The sequence below is a fragment of the Protobothrops mucrosquamatus genome, unplaced genomic scaffold, assembly GCF_001527695.2.
Source record: "Protobothrops mucrosquamatus isolate PMUCROS unplaced genomic scaffold, P.Mucros_1.0 scaffold2230, whole genome shotgun sequence".
Taxonomy (NCBI): domain Eukaryota; kingdom Metazoa; phylum Chordata; class Lepidosauria; order Squamata; family Viperidae; genus Protobothrops; species Protobothrops mucrosquamatus.
In genome coordinates, this window is record NW_015388320.1 from 59,920 (window position 1) to 86,545 (window position 26,626).

Sequence of the window (26,626 nt, forward strand, 5' to 3'; positions counted from 1 at the left end):
CAAGCAGCTCTGTGGGTGCCACAACACAATGGCAGCTGGCACAAGGTAGCAGAGAAGATATCCGTACCAGTCACTGTGGAAGTGGTGACATTGGGTGAGTAATTGGTTATTAAGGTAAACAGGCTTTTGAATTAAGCTGAGCTGCTGATGATTATGTGGACACTTTTGTGCAGTTGTAACTTCTGTGGACAATTATGACGGTTATTATTTGATTTAATGGGAATTAAACATTTGAAGGCTTTAGCTGGCCAACCATTATGATACAATAATGGTAATTTCTTTTTCTGTGTTCATTTCAGAATTTAAAAAAGAGGCCATTCAGTGGTGACATTTCCCCCCCCTAAGGTTTAGATTGAGAAAAGTTTGTTTGTTTGTTTGTTTATTTAGATTTGTACACCGCCCTATCTCCCTTACGGGACTCAGGGCGGTTGTTCATATCAAAAGTTGTTCATATCAAAATCATGAATGTTTTAACAAATATTTGAAGATAAGTACCTTTGCTTTGCTTGCATCTGATTGATTATGTCTATTTTAATTTGGTATTGATTTTTTAAATGAACGTTATGAGGAATTATGGGTTTTGTTGTATTTTTATTGTTTTATATTTTGAACTTGAAAACTTCTTAGAGATTTCAGTTTCGAAATGTTAGATGGGAGATCTCAAAATAATCAATTGTAATGTTTTAAACTACTAAATTTTTCTATCAGTTCATGTTCAGTAAATGATCATTTAAGTATTGCTATGATATAGAAAGCAGAACTTACAAACATCTAAATTACATTTTCAGAGTTTCACAGATCAGATCTCAACTGATACAGTCAGTTGTTTGTCTTGACACTTTCCTTCTAACTTGCTTATTTGTTATTTTATCTTTGGATAATGAAACTGTAAGAAGAGGCAGATATTATTTTTCAAATTTATGCTTCAATTAAAGTTTTCATCTTGGAATGAAACGGCAACATTTGAATTCAAATAATTCTTGAGATCTGTTTCTATATTTGATGAAACAGAAATGCAAAATGATATCACACAATATAAAAAGAGAACTGGGTGAATATCAGATTTCTTTAGACAAAGTTTTCTAATTTCAGTATTTTTCTGTAACTATATAAATATTGTGTTTTTGATAATTTTTATTCTACTTTCTGAACTGGACCCTTAAGCTGCTGAGATACGTGTCTGCAAATATACTAAAAAAATTAACATTTAACATTTAAGCATAAGCATTACAGAAAATTAAAGCACATATTCGTGAAGATCCATGTGGTTAAATAAAGTTTTTCTTGATATACCGGGATCTTTTCTAGAATAATTAAAAAATCAAGTTTCTTCATGTTTTATTTTTCACTTAGAATCCCAATAATTCTGGATAGGTTTTGAAACAGTAAAAGGGCAAAGCTGGAGTAGTTGTTTTATTTAATGCCCAAGTTACCTTAAGTGTAGTCCAGTAGTATTTGTGTAACTGATTGCACTTACTTGCAAGAATATCTTGTTTAAGTTCACTGAGATTTTGGGATGCTAAATTGTAATATTGTTGATTCTGATTTAGCATGGCATGTTATGAACTCATCTAGGGTTTGTATGCTGTTTCTTCCTTCTAGGAATAGCTTTGCATCTAATATTACCATCATTATGTTGCAATGATTAAGATTTTGGGCTAAGAGTGAGTTGAGACACAGGTTTTTTAAGCATGTGGGAAAATTGGTTGATGGGGTGTTATATAGATGGAGTATTAGATATGTTATTTCCCGCTCCTAAAAGGCAGGCAAGATGCAAATAAAAATGGCAAAATAAACTGGCACAATAATGTATTATATTGTATATATTAGGTTTAAGATTAGTAAAACAAAAATAAAGAACTATCAGTTATTTAAAACTTGGTTTTTATTTCTGCCTTTTTTATTTCTTTAATATATGTTGTTTTCTTATAACTTTTTTAATTGTTAGCTTCCCAGAATTACTGTGTATTTTGTGATTCACCTGGACCTTGAAATTAAAATTATAAATTTGAAAAAGATCCAGAAATGAAAATGACCTAATTTTCCTCCTTTTTTTATTTACCTGGAGATAAGAGAATAAGCTTGTGCCTCTTTTCTCATACATAAGGCATACATACTTCACCACTAAGTATAAGAGTACCTAGAGGTTGTAATATGAAGAATGTAAATTCATGTTCTCTGCTGGCTAATCCAATTGTCTGCATGCTAGGCAGATTTAAAGAAGTACAACTATTTTCCAGTATAGTTCCCTTTCAGATATCATCTTGTAGTCTCCTTACTCTCAAGTTGGCTTAAACAGGAGACTTCTATTCTGTTTTTGAAAAGTTGTCTATAGCCAGTGGGAATTTCTGCTTCTTTATACTACAATTATTACTTGGGTTAGGTGAAGGTAAAGGATAAAGCTATTTTTAATGACCTTGTATTGCCTGGGGGAGTAAAGTGGGAGAAGAATTCTCATCATCAGAGATACATAAATTGTATCCAAATTTCATCAGCAGCCTCCTGCTCTTCCTTGATAGAAGTCAGAGAGCTTGGCAGGGTATTAATTCATTGAACTGTCAGTAAGGCTGTTCTTTGACAGTTGACAGAGTGCAGGAATGAGGCTTAATCCAGCAAGCTTTTATTCCTTCCTTCTAAATCCTCAGTTAGAGACTCAGTGTCAAGAGCATAGCTGGAACACTATTCTCAAAGTCAAAATTTTACCTAGCAATCCACTTCTACAGACTTTGCAAATATTTGTGGAGTTGGCTAAAACTTCATTTCCCTATAACTTTATTCTCATTCTTATCAGAGTAGAAAACAGTTGTTCATGTTTCCATGTTGCAAACTATCCGGTTTAGTAAACTCTAGCATTGTCTGCAAGAACTTTAGTGATTTATACGAGAGCCACATATATATTTATCCACTTTAATATCTGAATATATCTTCTAAGAGTAGGAGAAAATCAAAATTACATACGATCATGATATCAGATTTACTTCAACTTTAAAAGTTGTTAGATTCACTTAGTGCAACTTGATGTTACTTCAGAGCTATTTAGCATCAAGAATAAGTCAAAGTGTGTGACTGTCTAACATTTATTTGTTTGGTTGATATTTTCCCCTGTTAATAGGGCATTGAAAGTAAACAGCAACAATTAAAACTGTGCAAAAAAATAATCTGGTATATTTGGGTATAATCATCCAAAATGTTGATTTCTTGCCTTACATATATCATAAAATGCACAGGAAAACAGGTTTCTCAGTTTGAAATGTGAAGTTCAGAATGCTTTGAATTTTAGGAAAAGTCTTTGCATATATTGAATCAATATCTTTATTGAGTCAGTTGAGGGTTTATGACATAGTGTTCAAGACTTAAACTTCTGTAACAAACTTCATCACTATTCTTTAATTAATTGAAAACTAAAAATGTATACACAAGTGGCTTAATAAAAACGTTTTATTTTTATCTTCTCTTGACCAACATAAAATGATGCTCTATGTATTTGTGTGTGATTATTTTACCAGTTTAACAAAATTATACTACACAATCTGCCTTTTGTTATTTTCCTAGCAAATACAGATAGTCTTCGACTTACAATAATTCATTTAGTGACTGTTCAAAATTATGATACTGAAAAAATGACTTATGGCTATTTTTCGCAGTTACAACCTTTGTAGTATCCTCATGATCATGAGATCAAAATTCAGATGCTTGGCAACTGGTTCATACTTATGACTGTTGCTTTGTCCCAAGGTCATGTGATCACCTTTTACAACCTTTTGACAAGCAAAGTCAATGGGGAAGCCAGATTCACTTAACAACCGAATTACTAACTTATCAACTACAGTGATTCACTTAACAACTGTGGCAAGAAGGGTAAAATGGGGCAAAACTCACTTAACAAATGTCTTAACAGAAATTTTGGGCTCAATTGTGGTCATAAGTCAAGGACTAGCTGTAATGCCATGAAGAAGTAGATATAATTAGCTGATAGGACAATCCACATTCCTTGCCATGACTGGTAAAATACTAAAGAAGCTTTGCAATTTAAAATCATGATGTATGTGAAAATATAATCTATATTCGGGATTGGTTCTGTTTCATACTTTTAATTGTTACTTTGACTTTCTTTCTGTTTTCCAAAACCTACATAGAACCAAATTACTACGTATTTTTGAATGCTTCTAAAACACCGCTGTTTGCTGAGGATCCCACAGAGCTTGAATGTAGGATCATGGAGGTACAGAATGCCGAGACAAATGTTTATTTCACTGTGTCCTGGTACTATAGGATGCCCACACGCAGTGATGAAGACCATCTTATACTTGAAGACCGGTGATACCTACGTCTGACCTGTGACCATGAACCCCCCTTTTCGTTTGTTGCACGAGTCTTACCCCTTTAATAAAAGAGATTTGGTTTCCATCTGTGGAAGGCAAATGCTTAGGTTACCTGAAGACTTTGGCTGTCTCCTCTTATAATAACACATTAAAGAAGTACCTCGTCTGTCGCAAACAACAGCTGGATAAAGATCAAGGATGTGGCTTCTACGCCTGTAAGCATTTTATGGTCTACACAAGGTAGGATTTCTGCAATTCTGACTTTATATATATATATCTATAAAGGTTTTTAATAAGTTGTACATGCATTTCCCCACAGCCAACTTTGAAATGTAGAAAGCAGAATAGCCAAATGTACAAATGAGCAGTAGGGCGACCTTTAATAAGAATAATAAATAGCTACCAGTGTAAGGTTAAGATACATTTATTAGGAGAAGAGATATATGTACTACAAGCCTTATTTCTTTAAACATCTTGCCAAGAAGCAGCCTGAAGTAAATCTAAGGAGAATGTGTACCCCAGAGGACATAGTGGCCTTGAAGTAATTCTTGTGTCCTTTGTGTTACAAAGAATGGGACAAGACAATAAAAGCATGTTCTTTTTAAATATCAAAAGGCATGATTCATTCAGCAGGCTGAATGCATAGGATGAAGTTTTGTAGCTTTTTAAACATCGACAAAATAGTGTTGATAACAGTTAAAAAAATTATAATGTATTCAGTTGTAATTCTTTGAAATGTCTCAAGACTCTCAATTGTTTTGCTTCAAAAGACTAATACAGATATTAGGCCTTCAACTTTTAAAACATTAAATTTGATTATTTAAAGTGAAAAATCTGAAAGTGAAGGTTTAAATTCAAGAGCTAAAATAAATTTAATTTTGTTGCAGACTCTTGAAAAGATGTGAGAAATAAAACTCCTTTGCCTAGCACTAAAATTATAACTTAGCCCGTTATGTGATTGGTCTTCTTTCAGCTGGTCTGATAAAATGTTAACTGAGTTAACTGAAAAAAAAGTGTCATGTTTTCCAGGTAGTCTTGTCATCTACGAGTATCTTATTGAATATACAACTTACAAGCCATTTTTTATTTCAGATTAGGTACAATCTTCTCATAAAAAATAAGTATTTTTATTCAGTAGTCTCTGATTGCTCTCTGTAATCTATGCAAATAACTTAAGGGCAAGACTTTAAGAGAGTTGATACTAAATTAAACAATCCATTTTAAGCAGCTGACATTCTAATGCATTTGGTTAGTCAGCAACTAAAAAGAAGATGTGAATATTTCTTTATTCATGATGGATACTTCTACATCATGGGTGTCAAACTCGCACCGTCACGTGACGTGTCGTGACGTATCGTGACTTTTCCCCCATTGCAGGCAATGGGGTGGGCACAGTTTTTACCTGATGTATCTGGCCCGCAGGCTGGCAGTTTGACACCCCTGTTCTACATGTATTGATTTGAAAATATTGTAGAGCTCCCTGATCCCACCAGTTCCTTGTTCTTTGCTGCAATTCTTGACTCCACTTTTGCAGAGATGCCGTCATTCACCATTCCTCCCCTCTAATGTGTCGGAAGTGTTAATGAGCTGAGCAAATTTATTTTATTGTCATCTGTGGTGTAGTCAGAGAAATTAGTATTGTCTTTTGCAATGTTTTTTGACAACTTGGAACTTAGGTTGCTGAATTTTCTCACTGGAGAGAATTTCTGATTCATCTCACTTCAAGGCATCTGGCTTTGATTAACTTAGTATATTTCCTTAGCAGAGAATAAAGTTTGATCAGTTTGCAGTTCAATAGCTGAGTTCTCATGGAATCAAACAACAGAGCATATATAATGCTAGCAATGTACATCTCTTCTATAGATTGAGGGTGAGGAACTTTTTTAAACTAGAAACTAGAGCAGCGATTGAAATTCTTTGCTCCTTATTCCAAGTATTTTGATATCAGTGCTAGTGAGAATCTCTGTGTCAGTTTGAAAGTACTTCTGGAGACTTGGAGAATGAAAACAGTGATGATGTGGAAAGGGTCTAATTTCAGAAGTTGAATATCAGCCATTCCATGTATATTCAGGTTTCACATGTACGTAAATGAACTTAAGTGCTATTTTTTCATTAACTGATAACAGAAATAGTTTTGAGGAATTGGGTGTATCTTCCAAAGTTGCTAGATGTCCCAATTTGTGTTCTTCTAAGATGAAATAAAAATAATAACCTAATAACCAAAAAAGTACAACAAATTCTTGGCTCCTATCTTATGGTCCTTTCATTGAGCTCTGCATACTTTCTAGTCTTCATTCACTTCTTTATTGATGTTTTTCTATTTTGGGAGCCAGTCATATGTGTGCTGGAAGAGCTTCATTCATAGTTCCTCATGAGGAATAGATAGCCTTTCATAGTTAGAAACATCTTTATCGTATGTTACTTGGTTTTTAGCAGTGGAAGATGTTAAGGCTCCCTTTGTGGAAGGGAGTTTTTTCTGTAATAAATCATGAATATTGATAATGTAGCATTCTAGAACACCATGGCTGATTTCAGCTGTTTAACAGTCTACTGTACTTTGATATTGACCAGAACCAACTAATCAGAGTCTTTTAAAAAGACATACAGAAAAACATATCTAAGTCCAGGAATTTCAGTTCCATCCAGTCTCCGTATGTATAAAGTTATCTATAATTTCTACCTTTAGGGGTATTTATTAAACAGTTTTGTTGACAAATTGCAGTCTTCTGAAAATCATTACTAATTCTCCAAGTGTGTCCTGATATACTTTCCATCTGCCTTTGTTTTTTGAACAAGGATGGGCGGAGATAGCTCAGTAACTAGTAGTAAAACCCTATTTAATGCCTGGCTAACAATGGTTCATAAAAATTGGAGCTTTCATACTGGATTCTGTTATGTTTCTGTGGCACAGACAGCCATCCATATGTCCCAGTTTGTCACATCACTCTTTGAGTAAGGACTTTTACCTCTCAGCTTTCAGAAGAATAGGTTGTCCCAATTTTGAAATGCAATCCCTCAGTAAAACATGCCCTTTTATTTTCTCCAATCATATCACTTTGGATTGTGTATAACATCTTAAGAGTAAGCCTGAGGCAAGGGCTGCATTATTATTGCTCCTACAGTTTATTTTGAGAGAATAACAAATAGTGTTTAATAAGAGGTCAGAGCAGTTGATATTTAGAGCACAATAAAGTTTAGAAAGGAAAAGAAAAACTACAGTTTATAGCTACGTTTCCGGTTTTTAGTAATTACCATTACACAAAAATAGAAGATTAGGATAAAGCTGTGCATCACAAATTATTTTTGGATGTTCGTTGTTCTGAAGCAGCAGCTGAGTGTTACATAGTAATTCAAGACACGTGCTTAAAGTACTGCAGCGTGTTCATATGTCCAAGTGCACATAACAAATAATCCACCATAAAACAAAATATTTATAGACACTTGCACATATAAATTCTTTTTTTCCTCTCTTTGTATGTGCCTTAGAGATTCTCCAACAGAAAAATTACAGTAGGGAGGAACCCTGCTTTCCATAGAAAATGACCATCTTTCAGTTATTTTTTGTCATTGGCCTCAACATGGTGGCACGAGTCCAGTGGCATGAAAAGAGATGGTGGGGAGAAGGCATACTGCATGAAAGGATCTGGGATTTCCCTGAATTAGCCTCTCTCAACTTGTTATTAACTGGAGAATTCTTGGGAAAATCCAAAACAAATATACACTACTGCTTTTCTTGAATGAGCAAATGGATTAGGTGACGTTTCCCCACAACTCATGTTGGAAGACTCTTGTCTAGTCCATCTTGTATGATTCAAGCTCTGGTGGACAAAATCAGGGATAGTTTCCAGTATAGACTCAAGCCAACTGTATGTTGCTTCCTTTAAGGCTTTAAAATGGAGACATAATTGTTTTGTAATGCAATTTCAAGGAGCTGTTTCTTTTGAAGCTTTGTACAAAGAAAGTGCTTTTTTTGTCAAGAATCTAAATCACAATCACATGACTATGAGGTACTCCAACAGCTGTAAATTTGGGCACTGGTCAGTAAGTCCTTTCGTTCACTTATGTTGTAATTTTAAATGGTCACTGAATGAACAATTGTTAATTGAGGACTACCTGTACTACTCTTTTACTGCAATTAACAAAAGTACCGTTTAACACAGTGATATACATATTTTTTCAATTGATGAAATATACTAAAATAATTAAATTGGAATACCCTGGAACACCCTGAATTTAAAGGAATTTCCCTGAATTGCAGGAGTGGAATTAATAATCTGAAGTTTGCCTTCCCTGTTATAATTCTTCTAATATTTGTGCCACAGACCCCAATTTTGATTCACTGTCTAAATATCTATCTGACCTGCATTGCCATCTTCTCTTATCTCCTTATTCATGTACACCAGTGATAGTAGTTTTATTTCTGAAGCCTAGAAAGGGGCGTTGGTCTTACCTGAACGCCATTTCTCAGCATGATGATGGATAATCCACTTGATTGGGTTTCCTGAAGTCCCTTGTACCCAATAAGACTAAGTCTGCGATGGCCACGCCTCCTGCCTGGCCGCACATGCCCAGTTCAGACGGAGGCGAAAGCAACAGACAAAGTCAGGCGTGTTGTTCTCCAGACCCCTANTGGTAGAATATGAACTTCTGGCCACTATGGATGCAGACTGGACACTGGTACTTGGGGGGAAAAGCAAACAACGTGCTCAGAATGGGGAAATTATTTTCTCTAAACCAAAGGTAGACACCTTCCGTTTACGAATCCAATGGACTTCTGAAACCGACAGAGGAGAATATTATTGTGTAATTTCTTCATGGAGCAGACAGCGCAACAACAGCTGGATAAAGATCAAGGATGTGGCTTCTACGCCTGTAAGCATTTTATGGTCTACACAAGGTAGGATTTCTGCAATTCTGACTTTATATATATATCTATAAAGGTTTTTAATAAGTTGTACATGCATTCCCCACAGCCAACTTTGAAATGTAGAAAGCAGAATAGCCAAATGTACAAATGAGCAGTAGGGTGACCTTTAATAAGAATAATAAATAGCTACCAGTGTAAGGTTAAGATACATTTATTAGGAGAAGAGATATATGTACTACAAGCCTTATTTCTTTAAACATCTTGCCAAGAAGCAGCCTGAAGTAAATCTAAGGAGAATGTGTACCCCAGAGGACATAGTGGCCTTGAAGTAATTCTTGTGTCCTTTGTGTTACAAAGAATGGGACAAGACAATAAAAGCATGTTCTTTTTAAATATCAAAAGGCATGATTCATTCAGCAGACTGAATGCATAGGATGAAGTTTTGTAGCTTTTTAAACATCGACAAAATAGTGTTGATAACAGTTAAAAAATTATAATGTATTCAGTTATAATTCTTTGAAATGTCTCAAGACTCTCAATTGTTTTGCGTCAAAAGACTAATACAAATATTAGGCCTTCAACTTTTAAAACATTAAATTTGATTATTTAAAGAGAAAAATCTGAAAGTGAAGGTTTAAATTAAAGAGCTAAAATAAATTTAATTTTGTTGCAGACTCTTGAAAAGATGTGAGAAATAAAACTCCTTTGCCTAGCACTAAAATTATAACTTAGCCTGTTATGTGATTGGTCTTCTTTCAGCTGGTCTGATAAAATGTTAACTGAGTTAACTGAAAAAAAGTGGTCATGTTTTCCAGGTAGTCTTGTTATCTATGAGTATCTTATTGAATATACAACTTACAAGCCATTTTTTATTTCAGATTAGGTACAATCTTCTCATAAAAAAATAAGAATATTTTTATTCAGTAGTCGCTGATTGCTCTCTGTAATCTATGCAAATAACTTAAGGGCAAGACTTTAAGAGAGTTGACACTAAATTAAACAATCCATTTTAAGGCAGCTGACATTCTAATGCATTTGGTTAGTCAGCAACTAAAAAGAAGATGTGGATATTTCTTTATTCATGATGGATACTTCTACATCATGGGTGTCAAACTCGCAACGTCATGTGACGTGTCGTGATGTATCGTGACTTTTTCCCCATTGCCGGCAATGGGGTGGGCACAGTTTTTGCCTGATGTATCTGGCCCACAGGCTGGCAGTTTGACACCCCTGTTCTACATGTATTGATTTGAAAATATTGTAGAGCTCCCTGATCCCACCAGTTCCTTGTTCTTTGCTGCAATTCTTGACTCCACTTTTGCAGAGATGCCGTCATTCACCATTCCTCCCCTCTAATGTGTCGGAAGTGTTAATGAGCTGAGCAGATTTATTTTATTGTCATCTGTGGTGTAGTCAGAGAAATTAGTATTGTCTTTTGCAATGTTTTTTGACAAGTTGGAACTTAGGTTGCTGAATTTTCTCACTGGAGAGAATTTCTGATTCATCTCACTTCAAGGCATCTGGCTTTGATTAACTTAGTATATTTCCTTAGCAGAGAATAAAGTTTGATCAGTTTGCAGTTCAATAGCTGAGTTCTCATGGAATCAAACAACAGAGCATATATAATGCTAGCAATGTACATCTCTTCTATAGATTGAGGGTGAGGAACTTTTTTAAACTAGAAACTGGAGCAGCGATTGAAATTCTTTGCTCCTTATTCCAAGTATTTTGATATCAGTGCTAGTTTGAATCTCTGTGTCAGTTTGAAAATACTTCTGGAGACTTGGAGAGTGAAAACAGTGATGATGTGGAAAGGGTCTAATTTCAGAAGTTGAATATCAGCCATTCCATGTATATTCAGGTTTCACGTGTACGTAAATGAACTTAAGTGCTATTTTTTCATTAACTGATAACAGAAATAGTTTTGAGGAATTGGGTGTATCTTCCAAAGTTGCTAGATGTCCCAATTTGTGTTCTTCTAAGATGAAATAAAAATAATAACCTAATAACCAAAAAAGTACAACAAATTCTTGGCTCCTATCTTATGGTTCTTTCATTGAGCTCTGCATACTTTCTAGTCTTCATTCACTTCTTTATTGATGTTTTTCTTTTTTGGGAGTCAATCATATGTGTGCTGGAAGAGCTTCATTCATAGTTCCTCATGAGGAATAGATAGCCTTCCATAGTTAGAAACATCTTTATCATATGTTACTTGGTTTTTAGCAGTGGAAGATGCTAAGGCTCCCTTTGTGGAAGGGAGTTTTTTCTGTAATAAATCATGAATATTGATAATGTAGCATTCTAGAACACCATGGCTGATTTCAGCTGTTTAACAGTCTACTGTACTTTGATATTGACCAGAACCAACTAATCAGAGTCTTTTAAAAAGACATACAGAAAAACATATCTAAGTCCAGGAATTTCAGTTCCATCCAGTCTCCGTATGTATAAAGTTATCTATAATTTCTACCTTTAGGGGTATTTATTAAACAGTTTTGTTGACAAACTGCAGTCTTCTGAAAATCATCACTAATTCTCCAAGTGTGTCCTGATATACTTTCCATCTGCCTTTGTTTTTTGAACAAGGATGGGCGGAGATAGCTCAGTAACTAGTAGTAAAACCCTATTTAATGCCTGGCTAACAATGGTTCATAAAAATTGGAGCTTTCATACTGGATTCTGTTATGTTTCTGTGGCACAGACAGCCATCCATATGTCCCAGTTTGTCACTCTTTGAGTAAGGACTTTTACCTCTCAGCTTTCAGAAGAATAGGTTGTCCCAATTTTGAAATGCAGTCCCTCAGTAAAACATGCCCTTTTATTTTCTCCAATCATATCACTTTGGATTGTGTATCACATCTTAAGAGTAAGCCCGAGGCAAGGGCTGCATTATTATTGCTCCTACAGTTTATTTTGAGAGAATAACAAATAGTGTTTAATAAGAGGTCAGAGCAGTTGATATTTAGAGCACAATAAAGTTTAGAAAGGAAAAGAAAAACTACAGTTTATAGCTACGTTTCCGGTTTTTAGTAATTACCATTACACAAAAATAGAAGATTAGGATAAAGCTGTGCATCACAAATTATTTTTGGATGTACATTGTTCTGAAGCAGCAGCCGAGTGTTACATAGTAATTCAAGACACGTGCTTAAAGTACTGCAGCGTGTTCATATGTCCAAGTGCACATAACAAATAATCCACCATAAAACAAAATATTTATAGACACTTGCACATATAAATTCTTTTTTTCCTCTCTTTGTATGTGCCTTAGAGATTCTCCAACAGAAAAATTACAGTAGGGAGGAACCCTGCTTTCCATAGAAAATGACCATCTTTCAGTTATTTTTTGTCATTGGCCTCAACATAGGTGGCACGAGTCCAGTGGCATGAAAAGAGATGGTGGGGAGAAGGCATACTGCATGAAAGGATCTGGGATTTCCCTGAATTAGCCTCTCTCAACTTGTTATTAACTGGAGAATTCTTGGGAAAATCCAAAACAAGTATACACTACTGCTTTTCTTGAATGGGCAAATGGATTAGGTGACGTTTCCCCACAACTCATGTTGGAAGACTCTTGTCTAGTCCATCTTGTATGATTCAAGCTCTGGTGGACAAATCAGGGATAATTTCCAGTATAGACTCAAGCCAACTGTATGTTCCTTAAGGCTTTAAAATGGAGACATAATTGTTTTGTAATGCAATTTCAAGGAGCTGTTTCTTTTGAAGCTTTGTACAAAGAAAGTGCTTTTTTTGTCAAGAATCTAAATCACAATCACATGACTATAAATCCAACAGCTGTAAAATTGGGCACTGGTCAGTAAGTCCTTTCGTTCACTGCTGTTGTAATTTTAAATGGTCACTGAATGAACAATTGTTAATTGAGGACTACCTGTACTACTCTTTTACTGCAATTAACAAAATACCGTTTAACACAGTGATATACATGTTTTTTCAATTGATGAAATATACTAAAATAATTAAATTGGAATACCCTGGAACTCCCTGAATTTAAAGGAATTTCCCTGAATTGCAGGAGTGGAATTAATAATCTGAAGTTTGCCTTCCCTGTTATAATTCTTCTAATATTTGTGCCACAGACCCCAATTTTGATTCACTGTCTAAATATCTATCTGACCTGCATTGCCATCTTCTCTTATCTCCTTATTCATGTACACCAGTGATAGTAGTTTTATTTCTGAAGCCTAGAAATTCAAATGCTGGATGATTTCCATATATAATTTAAAATTGTTAAATTTCAGGTGTTTGCTAGAATATTTCACTGTAGAAATCACTGTACACTTATAGTATAGATGGTAATATAAAACCTCAAAGTTTGTGAGACAATGGGAGAGACCCGAACTCAGTGAGTTTTTTCATCTCTAAGAACATGTAACACTTTTTATATCCAGGGAGTTAAATATTTGAAGATGGGTGGTATCGCTAGAAAAGGACAACATGTTGTACCCACAGGTTCTACAAAGTGAGAAAGGTGCAGAGTGCCCAAAAAGAGATAATGAAGTTAATTCTTAAATTCAAAGTTATGTCATAGTACTTATTGGTTTTAGGGTTCTCCTCTCCTTTCCCTTAGTTATTTGATCACGAATCTTAATATCTTTTATAAACTTGCATGTTTCAGTAGCAATTCCTCAATATGTCATGTTGTAAAGTGATTACAGGCAGTTTAATCTGAACCAGTTACATTATCTGTGCTTTCAGAGAATACATTGAGAATCCTGAAGTAACTGAGAGAGTGGATCTTAATGTTTAAAAAGACTTAAAGGCAGCTAGTTAAAATGCAAATCTTGACTAAACTATTCCCATTTAATCTGAAGATTTGCATCTTGAATGAACTAATTTTGACACTTATCTGATTTTATGCTTCAGTGCAGGCTTTTAAACACATTAGCAATGGTAGTTGAATTTCTGAGACATTGTATGGGGATATCTGCCTGATTGTATTCAGAATGACTGTGAAATGATGACCAAAATCACAATTTGCAAGCTTTTGAATTCCTCAGAAATCTTTGTGAGGCAAAAAAAGCATTGGGGACAAGAAAGACACAAGAAAATCTAAGGACCTAAGTTATGTAGAACTTTACATGTAATGTACTGTAACTAGCATCTGGACCTGCTCCCAGAAGATTACTAAAACCCATGCAGTTATCAGAATTCTGCAGCTTGATGTAGAGCACGTTACAGAAATCTAAATGAGACATGAAAAGATCATCACTGGATATCAGTAAAGCTTCTTATTCAGGAAATGCTGCACTGGTAACCCACTAGGCTATGCAAAAGCTTTTGGCCATAGGTTCAATCTCTTCTTCCATCAAATCCATTAAAAGCTCCATATCATTTTCATACTGTTTATTGAGAGCAAGGTTATTTAGAATTAAGAGGGCTTAATCTGAAATTCAGGGGCTTCTCAATCAACAGATGATCTATCTTGCTAGAACCTAGCCTAAACTTGTGTCTCTTCATCTATACCAGAGGTCGGCAACCTTAAATACTCAAAGAGCCACTTGGACCCATTTCCCACAGAAAAAACACTGGGAACCGTAAAACCTGTGTGCGCGCACACACACCCCAGAGGGGGGGCTTGATCGAAGAGTTTAATTAAAAAGAAATAGAAGCTGCTGTACATGAGTTCTCTCTCCCTCTCCCTCCCTCTCTCCCTCCCTCCCCCTCTCTCCCCCCTCTCTTTTTCTCTTTGCCTATCTCTCTCTTTCCTCTCCCTCTCCCTCTCTTTCTCCTCTCCCTCTCTCTCTCTCTTTCCTCTCTCCCCCTCTCTCCCTCTCTCTGATCTTCTGCTCACCTGGCAAGCTGGCTTCACGCTGTTCTCCGACAAGCTGACACACATTCTTATTGGACTGGCTCTCTCCTGCCCTTGGTCTGCCAGTCCTCTTCCCCCACTCAGTGTGAGTGTGTGTGTGTGTGTGTGTGTGTGTGTGTGTGTATGAGTATGAGAGAGAGAGAGCGAGAGCGAGAGCGAGAGCGAGAGAGCTGCTGCTTTCTGCTACTTCCTGCTTCCTGCGGAGATGCAGCAAAGGCAGGAACCCCGCCCAATAAGCTTGTCAGCTTGTTGGAGAACAGCGTGAGGCCACTCTCTTTTTTACACACACAGAGAGAGAGAGAGAGAGAGAGAGAGAGAGAGAGAGAGAGAGAGAGAGAGAGAGAGAGAAAGAGAAAGAGAGAGAGAGAGAGAAGAGAAGCGCAAGTGCCTCTCTCTGTCTCTGTCTTTCTCTCTGCAAATGTCAGAGGAGGACTGGGAGCCGCAGCAGAAGGCTCAAACAGCTACATGCGGCTTCAGAGCCATGGGTTGCTGACCTGTGCCCTAGAGCTCTGGGGAAAGTTATCTGTTATATTAATCAGTGCTTTCAATTCGTGTTTTGCTGCCTCAGCCATATGGTCCAGATGAGGAGAGAATAAGCTGCGAAGTAAGATGCAAGTTGAAAAGCCATGGAAAGCAATACAGAGCTTCCTTTCTCAGCTGAGGTGCACTTGTAAGTGGGTCTGGTGAGTTGTATTTGAACATAAAGTAGCTTATATGTAAGCAGGAGGAAGCTTTTATTTATAGTGGAAGCCATAAGCTTTTCATACAAGCCTGTGTTAGAAAGGGAATCCAATCACATTCAAAATCAACAAATTCTGTATATAGATCCACTTGGGATAACACCAAGATAACAGGATAACACCTGTCAATTTAACTAAGTCATCTTTATCCTTCATAGACACGTTTTTCGATAGTATTTTGGTCTTTTTATTATTTACCTTAAAACCAGAAACTTTCCCATATTGAGCAATGATTTCTAGCAAGTCAGTCACCGAGTCTATTGGCTGAGTTAATGTCAGCACCAGATCATCAGCAAAAGCTCTTAACCTATAGTCATTCTTATTCACTTTTATTCCTTTTATTATAGGTGATTCACGAATTTTAATTAATAAAATCTCCATTGTTAACACAAATAACAATGGAGATAACGGACATCCTTGTCTTGTACCCTTTTCAATTTTAAATGCATCTGTTAAACCTCCATTAACTGTGATCTGTGCTGATTGTTGATGATAAATAGACTTAAGAGCAAACAAAAAATTTTCCCCAAAATTCATTTTCTCTACAACTCGTAGTAAGAACCCCCAATCTAATTGATCAAATGCTTTTTCAGCACCTAACAATATGAAAGCCGCAGGGATCTGGTTATTCTTATCCAAATACTCAATTAAATTGACAATTTGTCTTACATTATATTTCATATATTTTCCAGTTATAAATCCAGATTGATCACTATGAATCAATTGAAATTAGCTCTCTTGAAGTCCAAGACTCTAGTTTGCTTGTGTTCTATTGCTTGTGCTTCCATAATGTTGAATTCCAATATTGCATGATCACTTCCCCCCAAGGTTACTATGGCTTCAACACAATTTCATTTACCCACACAAGCTCCTTTCGCTTCATCAAGGCTTTGATCATAGAAGGAGCTTTCATATTTGTTTTGAGGAAAGAAAAGAAGGTATTTCTGGAAAATTATATTCCAAAGCTTTTCTTCAGATGTAGTGTCGAAGCGTCCCTGGTATAGATTTTTTTTTTTTCAGAATTTGAAATCTCAGCAAAAGAAAAGCTGGAAAAAATCAGAGAGAATTTTTTTTGTTATTTTATTTTAATGCCTGACTCCTATGAAACAACAGCCTCTCAGTGTGATTATTTCATGTTTGTCCAATAAACGTGGCATCTCATTTTTGTCTATGTTGGTTTAATGTTCTGGATAGGTCCACCTCGAAGCATATCTCTTCGACTTCCCCCTCCATTTCTTCCAACTGCTGTTGCTGATTCCTCTCTTCTATGGATTCTGTGTCATCTGTAGTCAGCTGGGCAAGCCCTGGCCAAAAAAATAAAAAAATAATTAATACTTGTGAAGTTAAACTTCAATCAATCACTTTCATTTTTAAAATGAAAATAATTAAAATGGGTTAAAAAAATACTCACTTTCTTCAGCTTATCACAGCGCTCCTTGTGAATTCTTCACAAGCCTCTAAAAGACCTTTCCCAAAAAAACTCTTTTTCCTTTCAGACAGCTGCCCCAGGCCATTTGCAGCATTGATTTGTTTGCTGCGCTGACTGAGCTCAGCTATTGGACTGAGCTCCGGCTTCCTTGAAGCTGCCCAGCCGTCCGCAGCACAACAGACCGGCGGACTTTACGGGGAGTTCCCTAGCCGGCCGCAGACCAACTGGGCTTCAGCCCGAAGCTTTGAAGCATTTTCGGCTTGCCGCGCTGACAGCAGCCACCATTTTGAGAGCCGCACGGCAGCCAATCTAGTCACTGGGGCACTCAAAAGCAATTTTTTTAGCTGAAATTCCAGAGAGAAAGGGGGAAGTAAGAGAAGCTTAAATAATCCAGGGGGGTCTGTGGACACTGGCAACCTCGAATCCTGGTCTCCTCTCTCTGGCTTCCCTTTACCTCAGAGGTGCCCTTCAGCTGTCCTCTTTGATGGTCAGTCAGGCAGCCCAGTCAGACTTGACCCTATCCATCGAAGTCCTTCAGGGCCACGGGTTCTCTGTAAACTTCCTAAAGAGCCAGATAGCTCCACTCCACTCCCATTTGGGAGCGGTCATAGATACGAGGTACTGCATGGTCTATTTGTCACAGGAGGCCAGGACAGTATCCAGACCCTAGTACGTCAGATCCAAAGGGACCGTGTCATTTCTCTGGCCATCCTTTCCCAATTGCTAGGGAAGATGGTCTCTTGCATTTCTATAGTACCATGGGCAGGTTGCACTCCAGGGGTCTACAATGGTTCTTACTCCCTTTTCAGAGGTGAGGCAGCAGCTCCTCCAACGAGAAAGTCAGGGTCCCACCTCAAACACTGAAATCTCTTCGCTGGTGGGCCTCCCAAGTGGTAGCCAGAGGCTCCTTTTTCAAGGAGCCAACGCGGCTCACTTTGACTACTGATGCCAGTCTCTTCGGCTGGGGGGGCTCATCTCCAATCTCAGTTGGCTCAGGGTTGGTGGTCCTGGCCGGACCTGAAGCACAACATAAACTGGTTGGAGCTCAGAGCCATACACCTCACCTTACGTCACTTCAAACACGAGGTGAGGGGACAGCACGTCCTAGTCCTTATGGACAATGTAGAGGCCAAAGCCCATGTGAACCGGCAGGGGGGAACACATCTCGGGAGAGACAAACAGGCAAGCGGACGCTTTAAGCAGGTCAACGGTGGACCACTCTGATGGCGCCTGCATTCTGAACTATTCAAGGAGATAGCGGAGAAGTTCGGTCACCCGATACTGGACTTGTTCACATCTCTGGCGAATTCCCAGCTCCCGAGGTTCTTATCCCGTTTTACGTCTCCAGGGGCGGAGAGAGTGGACGCCCTCCATAGCCCACAGCCCAGGGACCTGCTATACGCCTTTCCCCCTCTCCCTCTGCTTCCGGCAGTCATTCACAAACTACTGCAGGAAAGGGCAGATGTCATACTGGTTGCTCCGCACTGGCCAAGACGACTGTGGTTTGACGACCTTGTGAGCCTTTCCATCTCTCCTCCGTGGAGGATCTCTCCAGGTCATTTTGCCCTCAGCCAGGGAGTCCTGCAACATCCAGATCCCCAGTGGCTCCAGTTAACCGCCTAGCACTTGAGCGGTGATTTCTGACCCAGGAGTCTACTCGACAAAAGTGGTTACGATGATTCAGGCATCCAGATGTCCCTCTACAAACAGAATCTATGACTCCACTTGGCAGAACTTTTGTCTCTGGTGTACCAGGAATCAATTGGATCTTTCGTCCATCACCATCCCTAGAATCCTGGAATATTTGCTGGAGGGGCTCGACAAAGGCTTATCGCCGAATACCATTAGGAGACAAGTGGCAGCTCTGTCAACGGTACTGTCATGCGACAATTCATCCTCTTTAGCCTATCACCCAATGGTGCGCTCCATCAAGGGAGTGACCAACACAAAACCACCTCTGGTCCATAGATATCCCTCTTGGGACCTGTCACGGGTCTTACAGGCTCTTACCACACCACGGTTCGAGCCCATTAAGACCTGTAATTTGCGGCTCTTGTCCATGAAGGTAGCCTTTCTAGTAGCCGTCACATCAGCCAGGCGCATATCGGAACTGGCAGCGCTCTCTGTCAGAGAGGACCTATGCATTTTTCACAATGACAGGGTGGTCCTTCGGTTAGATCCATCGTTTGTTCCCAAGGTAAACACCTTGTTCCACAGGTCGCAAGAAGTAATACTACTGGACTTTTGCCCTCGGCCGTCTCACGACTCCGAACGTCAGTGGCACACTATAGATGTGCGTAGGGCTCTACGACAGTACATCAAGAGAATTTCTGCCTTTCGCAAGTCAGAGGCACTATTTATCTCCTTTCAACCCTCTTCCATGGGACAGAAGGTTTCGTCATCAACCATAGGCAGGTGGATCAAGGCTTGCATTGCAAGGCATACCAATCCCACTCCTTGTCAGTCCCTAGCCGTATCACTGCTCATTCCACCCGCAGTGCTGCAACATCAGCGGCTTGGCAACGCAAGCGTCCATTTGCGAGATCTGTAAGGTGGCGACTTGGGCTTCACCCACCCCATTTATAAGGCACTACAAAATAGACAAGTTTGCCTCCGTGGATGCCTCATTTGGAGGGTGTTACAACAAGTAGTGTCAAGCGGGATGCAGACCCTGACTGTTTCCCTCCCATAGGGACAGGGCAGCTTTGGTATGTCCCATCCGTAGATTCTCCATCCTCATGCTGGAGAAAGGGCATTGTCTTACCTGAATGCCTTTTCTCAGCATGATGATGGAGAATCCACACCCACCCCTTTAGTGTCCATCAGATCCTATGTCGAGTAGGAGGAACCAACGCGTTGGACTATCATATGCTGCTTCGCGTTCGTCGGAACTGGGTTAGACTAGCCCAGCAGGAGGCATGGCAACTTGTCAGACTTAGTCTATTGGGCAGGAAGATGAAGGAAACCCCATCCGTGGATTCTCCATCATCATGCTGAGAAAAGGCGTTTAGGTAAGACAATGCCCCTTCTGGATAGGTCTACCTCGAAGCATATCTCTTCGACTTCCCCCTCCATTTCTTCCAGCTGCTGTTGCTGATTCCTCTCTTCTATGGATTCTGTGTCATCTGTAGTCAGCTGGGCAAGCCCTGACCAAAAAAATAACAAAATAATTAATACTTGTGAAGTTAAACTTCAATCAATCACTTTCATTTTTAAAATGAAAATAATTAAAATGGGTTAAAAAAAATACTCACTTTCTTCAGTTTTCTGAAGTTTCTCCTTTAGTTTGCTGTTTTCCTGAGCAATGCTTGCAATATTGCTGGCCAGTTTTTTATTTTCATCTTCCAACTAAGATATAGACATTATAAGAAGCATCCATTAGTCATAGAATAGAAATAAGCAGACAGAAAGAGAAGTTTAACACAGGATTGTAAGGAAAATGAATTACGGCTGTGATTCTGGCATTTTTTCCTGCCAGCTCCTCCTGATGTTTTGCCAGTAGTTCATTGATGTACTCCTTCTGTTTTCTTTGTGCTTCTTTGTATCTCCGGACACAGATCTAAAAATTTAGATTTTCAGCAGTAAAATTAAACAGGCTGATTACAAATGAGGCTGCTGAGAATAATTATGTTGCTATCCTTCCCTCTATTTGTAAAAATCTGTAAGGAATAAAAATTTAATCCTCTAGCTCTAAATAGCTTTTAAAAAGCAATATTAATCTTGCATGTGATCCGTATAATTCTTCAAAGAATTTATGATATCTCAAAACTGTGATCTGGAAGGAAATATATTAAAATATATTTGAAATATGGTTATATATATGTATACATATGTATATGTATTTCTGGAAATGTTGCTGCTTGGAAATAATTATAGCAGATCAACAAAAACCACTTGGATATACATTAGTGAAAAGGGTTCCTTTTTACTGCCTCTGCCTCTGCAGCTTAGCAGCCCATAATAGATTGTTTTCTGTAAAGTTAAATCAGCCCGATAAGATAGGAGATAAAACTGAATTTGCTTGGGATTTTATTTATTTCTTTGTTCATTTGGAGCAGTAGGTATAAATCAACTAGTTCATCCTCATGTTGCTCTAACCATAGCATGAAGACCGCAACAGTCCTCATGACAACACCTGACTTTCACCTCTAGCCAGCTGCAAGGCGAGCTGAAGCTGCCTTTAGTTGTTCTGCTGTTAAAGTAATGTTTTAATAGCACTCTTATTACAATATAAATGTAAGAATAATCGACAGGGCCTCCGAGATAGTGTTGATAACAACATGGTCAGAGGTTAGGATCCTCCCATCTCTACTTGAGCATAAGGTAACTCTGGACCTCCTGCCTACTAGTTGTATGGATTTTATGCAGCTGTTTGTAAATTGTCAAGAGTTCATATGGTGTCAGCAGTATAAAAATACTATTAAATCAGTTTTCAGTCTTGTCAGCCTAACAGCTCCCAAATATTAAAAAGATGAGCACCATTTATAAAATTTAAAAGAGGCAAGCGATGTTACAAATTAATTAGGAAGAGGGATTCCTAATCAGCCCCATGACTACATACTTTTCTGTGCACCCCAAGCGAGGCCACAGAGTCATGTTTCCCAGCCATTCTGGATGTGGGTCCTGAGGACATGTTTAAATGGAACATATTAACAGAATTCACCAAGAAAGGGCCTGAAAGAAGATGTACCAATATTTTTTAAATGTTCAAGTTCAAAAGTTATTCTAAAAATTATTCTAAAGTAACTTTTGCTTGTTCCTAGATTCCTTTGATTCCTGTTTTATTTCATTATTTTTATTTATGTCATGTTACCTGTCATGTTATTTCTTTGAATCCTAAACTAATCCTAGACTCACATATGTGTTGATAATTAAATTAATAAATAAAATAGAGAATCTCTTACCTCAAAGAGGAGTTTCCCTGCATAATACAGAAATGCGTCCATCATAAATGAAATTTACTGTACTTAACCAAACTAAGCTAATCCCACACTAAATTAAACAGACAAATATATTAAATATAAACAGTGTATGTAAACTAAACTAAACTGAGTAAATATGATATTAAATGAGATAAATAAGCAAATACTATAAATAAATTAAACCGAAACTATGTAAATACAGCTAAAATAAAAACAAAACCAAATCTAAGGAGAGGTGTACTCTGCGCATTCACTGAGAAAAAGCTCTGAGTGAATAGCTTTCATTCAGCCAACTATCCAGTTTTATTTACTTCTGCTTTGTGAGCTCATGTACCTGCCACGCTCTTATGATCTCACAAGTGAAAAGCAAAGATACTGATTGGCTGAATGAATGCTACCCAGAGTTTTATCTATTTTTCAGTATTGGTAGAAATGTAAGTACAAAATCCTATTGATGCATTTGGTGGAATCATGAGATAAGCTAACAAGAAAAATGATATAGAAAAATTAGCACCACTGAAGAAAAACGGGGGATCTCTGGAGAAATAGGCACAGTTTATATTGAAAAAGTGGTGCAGAAGTGGGTGAGCAGAATTGGAGAGATGTCTGTGCTTGACAGAGTAAATTACAGCATGGTTCTTGCTTCACCATACTGTAGTTGCCCATTTCTCTTGAAAGAACCTCAAGATGGCTACAGATCTACATTTGGTGGGTTGCAGGACACCTGCCTTCTCAGTTGTGGCTCCTTCCCTACAGGATGTTCTTCTCAAAATTACTTCAGCCCCATCCCTTTTGATTTTCAAAAAAGCCCTTGATAATGGATTAGGTGATCACGACTGAGTCTGATGGGAATGTATATCTGAAGGAGAGTGGGGGAGAGTTTGGACAATTCAGAGTTTTCCCAGAAAGAGATCTGGCTGAAGAGATTGCTGGATGGGAGAGCAGAGTAGGGTAGATTCTCTCAGGGTATATCTAGTAGTAAGAAGATTACAGCTCGAGTTTGGCAGGATTCTATCCATTAGATGTGGCAAATAAAAGATTGAACTCAGTTGGATTTTGCTTTTTTTTAAAAATCTATTGTGTGCTGCCCAGAGTCACCTTGGGTGAGATGGGCAGCTATATAAATTTGATAATTAATTAGGTAAATAAATAAATAGTTTATGTCACTTGAAGTCCCATATAAGTTAGAACTTTTTGCTTTCCTTTTCCCTTTCCACTTGTGTTTTTTTCTGATCTCATTATAGTATATTGTAAATCTGAGCCCCTCTTTCCTCTTTGATTTCGGTTTTTGCTTGTTTTGCTGTTGACCTTGAATAGCTCAGGAACAGATACTCTAAATATTAAGTCTGCCACTTAACAACTGGTCATGACTGGGCATAATGATGATAGATGACAATATATGCAACTCAAAATTGAGCTGTGGAGTCCTTGATGCTCTCTGAAGGTGTTATTTGCTTACAGTTGGTTCCTTACCCCAATTGGTAATTTCTTCATTGCTAGAAAGGAGTGGGGTTTTCTCCCTGTTTGCATACAACAGCTCACCCTGCCAGTGCTGATGGGGCTGTAGTTTTGTCTTGGGTAGTTCTTTGATTAGGGAATTGTTTTCTACTTGGATGTTTGTCAACCAAGGGTGTACGATTAATAAATGCTACTAATTTGGAACTCTTATAAAAAGTGGTTCCTTTAGGGGAAAAAAAACTCTACAATATAATTCCTCTCATTTATAAATCATGCCAGGGAACAAATGGAATAATCTCAAAAAGAGACGATACAGATCCTATTTCAATGTTCTGGGTCTGTGAAAAACTGTGGCACAGGTCATGATGCGTAACCACATGACATCCCTGAAGTCAAACAACCCCCGAGGGCGGCTTCCAATGGCCCAGTGGAGATCAGTCTGGATCCTTTCCCTCAAAAGACATCAGAGAAGTCTGTAATGCCCAGTTGCAAGTGTGCATGCACAATTTTTTTCACAAAATACAATCCTCAGGCACTTGCTAGCCATTGTTATCACAGGCAAGATGGTAGTGTCCATAGAGGGAGAAGCTGCTGGCATTCCCGGATTCTCAACATCACCCCAGGTTTCTGCCAAGGTTTATCAGGGGCCTCTGTAATTTACCCATCCTTCACTTACACTCAGATGTTGCCCTTTGGTCATGGCTGATGCTGCCTCATGGTACCGGCATTCATCGGGGTTGCAGCATGTGATAACTTGTCTGGTGTTAAATACCAATAGTACATCATGTAAAAATTTTCTTTTAGTTTATAATTTAATGTAAATTTTAATCCTTTATGCCACATGTTTTTCCATTGTTCAAACATATTATATGGGTGAACACCCGAGAGGTGGAGACAAGGGAATCTATTGTTTAACTAGGCAAGCTTTCACACGGGAAAAACCAGCGCTGGTTTTGCTGCTTCAGTTCTGAGATGGTGTATCCAATAAAGTTTTACCTTTTGGGATTTAATTGGCTTAAGGGTTCCTTTCATTGGGTTTGCTAGTCAGACCATTGACATTGGGATTTTGGCATGACATTCTCAGTCTGGCTATGCACTTGACTTCTTATAAAACTATACCTTTCTCAACGAATGGAGCCAAGGATCATTTCTATTTAGAGGTTTAAATTGCAGCAGGTCTGACACATCATCTAATACATATTCATTGTGGCGAGACCTCACAATAAAAATGCTGCCCAAGCAATGCTAAATTAGGGAAGTCTGGATGACCAAAGAGAGCCTGAACTGCTTTTTAAAAATGAACTAAATACAAAAAAAAAACCCCACCAAAAATTATAAAAGGGAGAAAAAAGTAAAACAAAAACATACAAGATGCATAATTATAGACATACATGTTTCAGTTAATTGATGCCATAGTTCAGAACAGACATTCATAGTTGATCTATAATAATCAACTCTATGAATTGTTGGGTGCCATGTGTTTGTCTTTCTGGTCCTGAACAGTAAGTCCATTTTCTTTGTCCAAAAGTCAAAGAAAAGGCTGTAATCCAACATCTCTTGATTTTTTAAAAAATAATCTGTTTATTATCAGTTAAGTCATGCAAGGAAAGAAAAAAAAGGAAAAAAAAGAATTGCATGTACATAGTTAAAGAATTTCTAAAAAAAATTAAATAACAAAACAAAAGGGAATTTTAAAAAATAATCATATACTTGATCTTAATTACACTCAAATGTTGTTGGAATCAAATTTAGGTTTTTATCGTGGCCGTTGCTGCTGTTTCTTCAAATAGTGTGCCTAGTACTCCATTCAAAGACCAAGTATGGTCTATGGCTGAAAAAAATCACAACACAAATGCAATTCTCCAATAAATCAATGCAGAAAATGCATTATTGGATTTTACTGCTAATCTCACCCATTGGTGAGAATATACATTCAAAATGCACTATTTTTAAAAGGATAGAATTGAATAGTTCTGCATTCATGCGGTTCAGGTTAGTGACTGTTAATGCACCTTCTTCCATCACATTCCAGCTGCTATTAGGCCCTCTAGCTTGATTATTTGCAGCAGATGCTAAAAAGGAAGAACTATCAGGTAGCTCTCTGACTTCAGGCAAGTCTTCCTGAGTGGAGTTTGCAGTGAGATATTTTTCTCAGTGTTTGCAAAACAAACCATAAACCATAGGTGGGCCAGGAAATAACCTGCTTCAGAAGCTAAAACTAAAGATGCTGGGAGTTTCCTCCTAGACTCTATACCGTAAAAGAACTTTGATCACATGTCCTCCTCAGCCCAAGATGGCACCGTAAACTGATAATCCTTTGTTAAAAGATAAATTATCTTTCTCAATTCACTTGGTTTCATGTAGATATTGAACAGTGAGCAAGAGAAAAAGCTGATTTCTCTAACACAGTACAACAGAACACCCAAGGCTTAACTTCTCTATTACTGACCTGGCACTGCCAGTCGGGAAAGAGAACAGTTTTCATTTTCTTCCTCTCTTCGCAGATGGTCCAGAAGAGTGCCATGATCTAAGATACTGAGGTCTACTAAGAGGCCTAATAGGAAGAAGAGACTGGGCAAATCTTGGAGTAATCTTCGAGCTGTGTTGAAACTGAGGAATGTGTAGTAATCAAAAAACTAAAAGTAATACACACATATACCCCAGGTGTTGAGATTAAAGGATAATTATAGCGTTTGGAAAGAATGAGCTTTTTTTCTTTTTTCTTGTTTTTATATGGATTTAATAATTGTGTTATGTTTTATTCTTGTTTGACTTTTAAGTAAATAGATATATAAATATATATACATATATACAGTAATTAAAGTTTTGTTCAGGATAGGATAGGATAAAGAATAGTGGAGCTATTTGGTTAAGTTAAAGCTGATTAAATAATTTACATAAGTAATAAATAATGTTTAAAAGAAAGAGAAAAAGCATAATCAGTAGCAAGATAGATGGAAATTATAGTATTGATGGGTACACAGTTGGAAAGCCTGAAGAACTAAGTTAGTACAGATTATCCTGGAAAAAGTCTGGGTCAGCACCAACTTGATGGATC

At 37.7% G+C, this 26,626-nt stretch overlaps 1 protein-coding gene across 1 annotated transcript in view; it reads left to right on the top strand.

The window, feature by feature from the left end:
• The window catches only part of PTGFRN (prostaglandin F2 receptor inhibitor), a 103,611-nt gene that overhangs the window by 36,635 nt on the left and 40,350 nt on the right, over positions 1-26,626 (top strand). Inside the window, exons 5-6 of the mRNA XM_015824425.1 lie at positions 4,137-4,295; positions 8,953-9,219. Coding sequence (XP_015679911.1) covers positions 4,137-4,295; positions 8,953-9,219 — 426 coding nt within the window. The remainder of the gene's footprint in view (positions 1-4,136; positions 4,296-8,952; positions 9,220-26,626) is intronic.